General features: G+C 39.5%; 1 protein-coding gene across 1 annotated transcript; it reads right to left on the minus strand.

Moving 5' to 3' along the window:
* On the minus strand, window positions 7,708–8,691 carry LOC107620776. The gene has a single exon (XM_016322900.1). The coding sequence runs from the start codon at window positions 8,689–8,691 to the stop codon at window positions 7,708–7,710; it is 984 nt and encodes a 327-aa protein (XP_016178386.1).

Consider the following 10,235-nt stretch of genomic DNA (forward strand, 5'->3'; position numbering starts at 1 on the left):
GCATATAACATTGAAACTTTATCTGGATAGTGGTGTCCAGCACCTCTTTGGGTTGCTAAATGTTCTGTTATAGAGCTACTCTTGAATGTGGATTTTCAATCGATAACCCCGAGTTAGTTAACTCAAGTTACCGGGTGATGAAGCACCCCTCGGATTTACCAGCCCAAGTATGTCTCCTAACATCAATCACCACATACACATCCAAATTTTGTCATTGATGCCTAGCCTTTCATTCTTTTTGTTCTTTGTTTTCTTTATTTCTCTTTTTCTTCTCATTAAAATTTTGTGTATTACTTCATTGTCAAGGATCTTTTGTGTTTCTAACTTCTTGAGTCTTATGACCCTTAGCCAACTAGTTTTGTGTAAGCAAGCATCTTAACTCCTTTTGATTTCTTGAGCTCTTGATTCGTTCACACTGATAGCATATATGTACTAACACTTTGTATCAGACTATCTTATTCTCTTAGGCTAGATTTCTCTCTGTTCTTGCTTAAACTACATCTTTTATTCCATTGTCAAGTGAAAATACTTAAGACAAGCAAACATTCCAAGCATGTGAGTGATACATGGAATAGGCAACATAACTGATAATGCATAAAGGAAAACAACTTAGAAGGTATACCATATTTCAGACATACATCTTCTTTTTTTAATAAAGTACTAAAGAAAAGAACTCCACCACCTTTAGTCTTTATGTCCCTTTCCTTTGCCCTTTGGATCTTCTTTCTTTTTCTTTCTTATTTCTCCTTGTTGTTTTGTTGTTGAGTCCCCCTCTTCTCTTTGCCATACTCCTGAGCTTATCATCTTCTCTTTTAGCCTCTCAGCATTGAATCTCAACCTTGCAAGTTCCTGCTCTTCAAATACCTTGCGCGCTTCATTAAAACTTTTGATTTGTGGGTTGAGCAATGGGGGTGCTCCACAAAGGTAACTGAGTTTTTCTTGGGTGCATATATCATAGTCAATTCTGTCTCTATGTCTGGCCTCCTTGAACATTCTGCTTTCATTGAATTCTCTGTAAAATGTGTCATGTGTAGCATCCAACCTATGGAGAAGTTCCCTTTGCTGAGCTTGCTCTTTCCTTAGTTGAGCTTGTTCCTGTATTACCTTTTCCATGGATCTTTCATATTCAACAGATGAATTGTTGATGGCCTCATACATCTTAGCATATTATTCTTGTTGTAGTTCCATCATGTGTGTTTGATATTCATTTTGCTGACTCATCCATTGAACTTGAACTTCTCTTTGCTGATTCATTACCTACCAAAGGTCCCTTTGTTGTTGAGCTTGTTCCTCTTGGCCTCTTTGAATTTGTGAATATTGCCCAGAGATTCCTTCCAAAGCGGTTTGGAGTTGATTCATGTTCAAGGTACTTGTTTCTTCCATTTCTTGAGGCTCTTCCTCTTGTCTTGCTTCTTTCCTTTTCTTTTTTCTTGCTAAAGGTTGCCTCTCCAATTGGGTTGTGGTGACAAATTCCAATCTCTCCTTGGTGAGAGGCTTTCCAATAGATACCACGTCAGTTTCTTCAAATTCATGGAGAGGTACTCTAGCTTCTTCACATAAGCGCAGAATAGTACTAGGATATCCTAGCCAGCTGTCCTGTTTGACCTTCTGAGCTATGTCAATGATGTTCTTGGCTATAATTTCTCCAACATTGATCTCCCCTCCTTTCACTATGCAGTGAATCATTATTGCTCTATTCACTGTCACTTCGGAATTATTCGAAGTAGAGATTAATGATCTCCTCACTATGTCATGCCATCCTTTTGCTTGAGGTATGAGATCACCTCTTCTGAGTTTGAGTGGTTGTCCTTGTGAATCTAGTACCCAATCCGTGCCTACCTTGCACATATCACCTAACACATCTACATATCTTGGATCATTTTCAACTCTTTCCTCATAGCTAGCTTGTTTGAACCGTTTTAGTTTGACCTTTAGCACCCTGTTGATGGCATTTGGACTAAAGTCAACAGTCATCCCTCTTACATAGCTCATGTGTGGTTCTTCATCATTAAATTTTCTTATCACATTAGTGTAGAACTCATGGATGAGAAGCATGCTTACTTCTTGAGGTTGATTACAGAGAAGCTCCCATCCCCTCTTCCTAATTATTTTTTGTATCTCAGAATATTCCTCCTTTCTTAGCTTGAAAGGTAACTCCGGAACAACATCTTTGCCTGACATCCAACTAAAGATACGCTCATTGTGTTTAGATTTGAATCTCATTCGATCAAAGTGGATTTGTTCTTCATTTTCGATGGGTTGCTTGTCCCTCCTAGCTCTTGATGATGAGGCCATTGAAATTCAATTGCAAGGGTCAAATCTTCCAACACCAAACTTAGATGAATGCTTGTCCTCAAGCATAAAGAAAATGTTTATGAAGGGGGGTGTAGATGGATATGGTGACAAGGTAAGGAATACAAGCTTGAAAGTGACTGTGAGAGGGGAGTGAAGAATGGGTGGTTTGGGTGGGCTAGGGGGATTGGTGCACACTAAATTTTTCTGAGAAAATCATAGGATCAAAGCCAAAATTTGAGAGGCAAGGTTGAGTTAAAAGTTGAGTGTGGTTTCGGCTGAGGTGAATTGATGAAATGTGGTGACGGAGAAGGGTATATATGAGTGAGGATGAAGTGAGGTTTGATGAATATGGTTGGAGTGGTTAAAGTGATATTTATGATGGGGGAATGGCCTTGAATGTTCGGTCAAGGCATGGGGAAATTGAATCTTCTTTGCCTAATGCATGCTAAGGTGTTTTCCTCAATGCACACAATCCAAGGCACATGTGACTTCACCTTTCTTTTGTGTGTGTCCGTGATCCTTCCTTCAAGATTCTCCCATCACTTCTTTCTTTCACTTCCCTGCAGCAAGAATATAAAGGCTTTAGAATTTCTTGTACTTAGACTCATACTTCTTTTTTCTTTTTTTTATATGATGATTGCTTTCATATCACTAAAAGAAATAACTACACTGTTGCTCCATGGTCTAGCATTTTCGTGTATGTGTGGACACCAAACTTAGTTTGTGACTAAGTGTTGTAAAAAAAACTTTTGCAATTATTTTGAGATTGGTCACACCAAACTTAGTTCTTTGCATACACTATATGCTAATTCACTCTTTATTATCACTTAAAGCATGAAAATAAAAGACTCCTGTGCATGGGTTGCCTCCCATGAAGCGCTTGTTTATCGTCCTTAGCTTGACATTGCAGCTCTTTTGCTCATGTTAGTAAGTGCACATTTTCTTCCTTGCTCCAGGGGCCACCAAGATAAGGTTTCACCCTATGTCCATTGGCTGTGAAGGTCTGTTTTGAAGCTTCATCAAGTAATTCCACATAGCCATGAGGGGATACTTTGGTGATGGTGTATGGACTAGTCCATCAAGATATGAGCTTTCCAGGGAAAATCTTCAGTCTTGAGTTGAATAGCAACACTTTTTGGCCTGGTTCGAATGTTCTTTGGGAGATCCTCTTGTCATGCCACCTTTTTGCTCTTTCTTTGTATATTCTGGCATTTTCATATGCCTCCAATCTGAATTCCTTTAATTCATTGAGTTGTAGTAACCTCTTTTCTCCTGCTGCTTGAGCATCTAAATTCAGAAGTTTGGTGGCCCAAAAGGCCTTGTGTTCAAGCTCCACAGGGAGATGGCATGCCTTCCCATACACCAGCTGAAATGGAGATTTTCCTATGGACGTTTTGAATGCTGTTCTGTATGCCCAAAGTGCATCATCCAGCTTCCGAACCCAGTCTTTTCTTGTTGCTCCCACAGTTTTCTCCAGGATTCTTTTTAGCTCTCTGTTAGCAAGTTTAGCTTGCCCATTTGTCTATGGGTGGTAAGGTGTGACCACTTTGTGAGTAACTCCATATTTGTGGAGTAGAGAATTTAATTGCTTGTTACAGAAGTGGCTTCCTCCATCACTTATAAGTCCCTTGGGCACTCCAAATCTTGTGAAGATATTTCTCTTTAGGAATTGCAACACCACATTGGTATCACATGTAGTGGTGGCTATTGCTTCTACCCATTTTGAAATATACTCTACTGCCACCAAAATGTATTTGAATGTGTAGGATGGAGGAAAAGGTCCCATGAAGTCTATACCCCACAAATCAAAGAGCTCCACTTCCAAAATGAACTTCTGAGGCATCTCATTTTTCTTTGTCAAACCTCCTGTTCTTTGACATTCATTGCAATAGATCACAAAGTCTCTAGCATCCTTGAAGATGGAAGGCCAGTAGAAGCCACTTTGAAGCACCTTTGCAGCAGTTCTTTCAGCTCCAAAATGGCCACCATAGCTTGAGTTGTGACTGATGACAAGTCATCTTAGCCTAGTTTCACTAGCCTTTTTCTTTTGTTTTCAATTGAATTATGCACTTTCTTGAGCCATAAGCAAGCCAATTGGGTAGATTTTCATGCTTCCTTTGATTTAATCAACCATAGATGAATTAATGTAATTTCATGAGGATTTATGCTATAATTGCTACATATTATGAAAGAATGACAAACTCATGATTTTGAGCATAGCTTTGATGTGTTTGGTTGATTAATGATAGGTGAAGAAAGCTTGGAGAAAGGTTGAAGCAAGAAGGAATGGCTAGGAGGAAGAGAGGACAAAAAGTTTGAGCAAAAGTTTGCCTCAAACTTTAGCTCAAACCTTTGGAATAAGTGAAAACGAACCAGGGAGCAAAAAGCTTGACCAAAAGTTTGCCTCAAACTTTTGCAGTCTTTCCAACTCCAAGAGCAATCAACCAAGGCCTCTATCAACCCAATTCCATCAAGAGCAAAGGCCCAATTGAAGGCTTGAAGACCATTTGAAGAAAGTTTATAAATAGATTATGATTTAAGTTTCTAGGAGAGCTTTCTTTTCGGTTTTGATTTGGTAGTTTGTAGAGAGCTCACTTTTACATTTTGGCATTGTTGTTTTAATTCAAGAGAATTTGGGGAGGAGAATTGATCTCTCTTCTTCCTTGTTCTTGCTTGAATACTCTTTACTTTTCTTGCTTCGGATCTTGGGTGGAGAATTGAAGAAATTCTGTTTCAATTTCACCTTGGGATCTTGTTTAAATTTTCCGCATCATTGAATTTCAGTTTCTGTTAATTGCTTCTTCTTCTACTTTCTCTACAATTTACATTTCCTTTGCAATTGCTCTTGTTGGATCTAGGAAGGCATTGAGATCTAGACTTGGTTATCTAGTCTCTTGAGTCCTGAGATCTGGATTTCCATTTTCAATTTCTCTGTTTACTGCTTTTCAAGCTCTTTTATATTTCTGTTTTAGATCCGATTCAACCCAAGGCATTCTCTACTCTTCTGTGTGTTGAATTTTACTTTTCCTTGTTTAATTTCTGCAAATCCAATTCCCAATTTCCTTTATAATTCAAGCCATTTACATTTCTTGCACTTTAAGATTCTGCAATTTACATTTCTTGCGTTCTAAGTTTCTGCCATTTAATTTCTTGCTCTTTAAGATTTAGCATTTTACATTTCAGTTCTCTTTAATTTCATGCAAATTACCCATCCCCTTTATTTTCCATGCAATTTAAATTCTGCAAATCACAAATCTCTCAACCAAATCTTGATTCGCTTGACTAAATCAACCACTAAACTAAAATTGCTCAATCCTTCAATCCCTGTGGGATCGACCTCACTCCCGTGAGTTATTATTACTTGATGCGACCCGGTGCACTTGCCGGTGAGTTTTGTGTCGGATCATTTTCCGCACATCAGTGACAATGCCATAGTATGTCCTTCATCTCAACCTCCGGTACACACCTTCTTATCATTCCATCTGGGCACCTTTTGAATAGAAATGGCTCATCCCAGAAGAAGAACTTAGCCTCATGTAACAACTTCTTGACTTGTTGTCTTGTGTATTGTTGTGGGATGATCCTTCCTGCCTTGTAGTTTGCCATGTCTGCGAACCAAGGAACATGTTAAATCTGCAAGAGGTGCTCATCTGGAAATTCCTCATTTATTGATTGAAGATTGTCTTGACATGTATCTTGTGGCACCCTTGATAGATGGTCAGCAACTTGATTTTCACTACCCTTTCTATCCTTTATCTCAATGTCAAACTCTTGTAGGAGTAGTACCCATCTGATTAGCCTTGGTTTGGCATCCTGTTTTGACATAAGATACTTAAGAGCAGCATGGTCAGTATATACTAAAACTTTAGATCCAATCAAATATTGTCTAAACTTATCAAAAGCGTACACCACAGCTAGCAACTCTTTCTCTGTTGTAGTGTAATTTCTTTGAGTTTCATTCAACACTTTACTTGCATAATAGATAACATGAAGCTTCTTTTCCTTCCTCTGCCCCAACACAACACCAATTGCAAGGTCACTTGCATCACACATGAGTTCAAAAGGCAATCCCCAACTTGGGGGTGTGATGATTGGTGCTGTGGTGAGCTTAGCTTTTAGAATTTCAAAGGCATGTTTACATCCATCATCAAAGAGGAAAGGGTTGTTTACCACCAGCAGATTGCTTAGTGGCTTTGCTATTTTAGAAAAATCTTTGATGAATCTTCTATAGAATCCAGCATGCCCTAAGAAGCTTCTAACAGCTTTCACACTAGTTGGTAAAGGAAGTTTTTCTATAATTTCTACTTTTGTCTTGTCAACCTCTATACCCTCTCTTGAAATTTTGTGACCAAGAACAATGCCTTCGGGTACCATGAAATGGCATTTCTCCTAGTTTAAAACCAAATTGGTTTCTTGGCACCTCTTCAAGACTAGGGTAAGATGGTGCAAGCAAGTATTGAAAGAATCACCAAAGACAGAGAAATCATCCATAAAGACTTCAATAAATTTTTCTACCATGTCCGAGAAGATTGATAGCATGCATCTCTAAAAGGTAGCTGGGGCATTACATAGTTCGAATGGCATTCTCCTGTAAGCAAAGACTCCAAAAGGGCAAGTAAAGGAGGTCTTCTCTTGATCCATGGGGTCAACTACGATTTGGTTGTATCCAGAGTATCCGTCAAGGAAACAGTAATAAGCATGGCCAGCTAGCCTTTTGTAGCATCTGGTCAATGAAAGGAAGGGGGAAATGGTCCTTTCGTGTGTCATCATTCAGCCTCCTATAGTCAATGCACATCCTCCATCCAGTCATTGTTCTTGTTAGAATAAGCTCATTCTTCTCATTGACAATGACAGTCATCCCACCTTTCTTGGGTACTACTTGAACTGGGCTAACCCATGGACTATCAGAGATGGGGTAAATGATCCCAGCTTTACATAGCTTTAGTACTTCTTTTTGGACCACCTCTTTCATTATGGGATTCAATCTTCTCTGAGGTTGTACTACTGGTTTAGAATTTTCCTCCAAGAGTATTTTGTGCATGCATATGGCAGGGCTTATGCCTTTCAAGTCATCAATGGTCCATCCTAACGCCTCTTTGTGAGCTCTCAAAACTACAAGTAGCTTTTCTTCTTCCTCAGCACTCAATGTAGAATTGATGATCACTGGGAAGCTGTCCTTTTCACCGAGAAATGCATATTTAAGATGAGGGGGTAGTGGTTTCAACTCTTGTTGTGGTACCTCTTCTTTCTTAGCTTTACTTGGTTCCTCTGGTGTTTCCAATTTGTTCTCTTCTTGTCCTTGGATGTCATGGACTTCCTCCTGTTTCACTTGATGGTTTAGTTCAAGTACTTCTTCAACCAAAGAGTCCACTACATCAATTCTCATGCAACTCTCTTTCTTAACGGGGTGTTTCATTGCTTTAAGACATTTATAGTCATTTGTTCATCATGTACTCTGAAAATCATCTCTCCCTTTTCCACATCAATGATTGTTCTAGCTGTAGCTAAAAAGGGTCTTCCAAGGATAACTGAGTTGCTCCCCTCTTCATCCATATCTAGGACCACAAAATCAGCTGGGAATATAAAGTTTTCCACTTTCACCAAGAGGTTCTCAACTACACCATTTGGTATTTTGATAGATCTGTCAGCAAGTTGGAGTGACATCCTTGTGGGTTTCAATTCCTCTATCATCATTTTCTTCATCATGGTAAGGGGCATTAAGTTAATGCTTGCTCTCAGGTCACAGAGTGATTTGTCAATGGCTATACTCCCAATTGTGCATGGTATGAGGAAGCTGCCTGGATCCTTGAGTTTTGGTGGCAGTCCCCTTTGAATAATGGCACTACACTCTTGAGTGAGAATCACTGTTTCTTTCTCTTGCCAACTTCTCTTCTTGGTGATTAATTCTTTAAAAAACTTTGCATATAGTGGCATTTGTTCCAAGGCTTCCGCCAATGGGATGTTGATTTCAAGTTTCTTAAAGATTTCCAAGAACCTTGGGAATTGTTGATCTTTCGTTCCTTTGTGTATCCTGGTTGGATATGGAAGCTTGGGTACATAGGCTTTCACTCCTTCATTCTTGTTCTCCTGTTGTGGCTTCACACTCTCCTTGTTATTGGGATGGTTGTCTGGAGTGGGTGTCTTGCTTTGTGGCTTTTTATCTTCTTTGCCTTCTTGAGGTGTTGCTATCTTGTCTTCATCTTGCTTGCTTGATGTACCTTCCTCTTTGAGTTTTATTGCTTCCTTGTTAGGACTTTCTCCAATTACTTTGCCACTTCTCAACTGAAGAGCTTTGCATTCTTCTCTTGGGTTGGGCACTGTGTCACTTGGGAGGATATTGGTTGGCCGTTCAGCTTGTTTAGCCAATTGTCCCACTTGCCGTTCAAGGCTCTTCATAGTAGCTTCATTTCTCTCTTGCACTTTGATCAAGCTTTGAGTGGACTGAGCAATCGCTTGTAGGGCTGCCTCAAGACTTGAAAGTCTACTTTCATGATGGTCAATTGGTGGTATGATGGGGGTAGAATGTGGTTGCTGGAAGTTGTTTGTAGGGGTAGTGTGCTAGTTTTGGGGATTAGATGTTGGTGCGGGAATGCTATTTTGATGAGTTTGTAGATTGTGGTGAGGTAGTTGATATGTGTTTTGTGGTTTCTTATATTGGTTAGTGTTGTTGGATGAGTGGTATTGGTTGTGTGTGTTGCGGGAATGGTTAGAGTTGTTGTTCTTCTGCCACTGGTTTTGATTATCACCCCATCTCAGGTTGGGGTGGTTCCTCCAGGATGAGTTGTATGTGTCACCATGAAAATCGTTTTGAAATGAACTTGAGGTGTTTTGCATGTATTGAACTTATTCTTGTTGCTGCTCAATATTGCCTGCTTCATTTTGATCCCATTCAATTGAAGCCTGATTGGTTGTACTCACTGAAGCTAGTTGGAGGCCATCTATTCTCTTAGCCATCATTTCCATTTGTTGCTGGATTTGTTGGTGCATCAACTTGTTCTGTGCCAAGATAGTATCCACTCCTTCTAGTTCCAACACACCTTTCTTTTGAACAGGTTGATGTTGCCTCTGATGAGCAAAGAAGTATTGGTTATTTATCACCATGTATATGAGATTCTGAGCTTCTTCGGCTGTATTCATTAATTGTAGCGAGCCTCCTGCAGAGTAATCCAAAGATTCTTGAGATTTTTCAATCAACCCTTCATAGAAATTTTGAAGTTTATCCCATTCATTGAACATCTCAGGTGGACATTTTCTAATCAAGGTTTTGTATCTTTCCCATGCTTCATACAATGTTTTCCCATCCATTTGAGTGAATGTTTGCACCTCTGTTTTTAACCTGATGATCCTCTGAGGCGAATAGAACTTGGATAGGAATTTATTCACCAAATCATACCAAGTGTTGATACTTTCCTTGGGAAATATCTATAGCCATTGAAATGCCTTATCCCTCAAAGAAAATGGGAATAATAGCAGCTTGTAAACATCTGGATGTACACCATTTGTCTTGACAGTTTCACAAATTCTTAGGAAGACAGATAGGTGTTGATTTGGATCCTCAAGGGGGCCTCCTCCATAGGAGCAATTGTTTTGCACGAGGGTGATGAGTTGAGGCTTCAATTCAAAATTGTTTGCATGAACATTGGGGGCAAGTATACTGCTCCCACAGTGTCTTGGATTTGGGAGAGTGTAAGAAGCTAGAACTCTCCTTTGAGGTGGGTTGTTATTGTTATTGGCTACTCCTTCTGGTGGATTTGGTGGATTTGTTAAGTATTCCTCCATATCTTGGAATTCTTCTTCTGACTCGTCTTCTCCAACAATATTTTTCCCTCTTTCAGCTCTTCTTAATCTTCTGAGGGTTCTTTCGTCTTGTTCACAAAAAGTGGGTATAGTTCTCCTTGTACCTGACATGCAACGAAAGCATAAGAATCACACGATCACCA

This window comes from Arachis ipaensis, chromosome B10, assembly GCF_000816755.2.
Source record: "Arachis ipaensis cultivar K30076 chromosome B10, Araip1.1, whole genome shotgun sequence".
Taxonomy (NCBI): domain Eukaryota; kingdom Viridiplantae; phylum Streptophyta; class Magnoliopsida; order Fabales; family Fabaceae; genus Arachis; species Arachis ipaensis.

Coding starts and splice junctions, on each gene's coding strand:
- LOC107620776 (XM_016322900.1), bottom strand. CDS start 8,691: ATGAAGAGCCTTGAACGGCAAGTGGGACAATTGGCTAAACAAGCTGAA.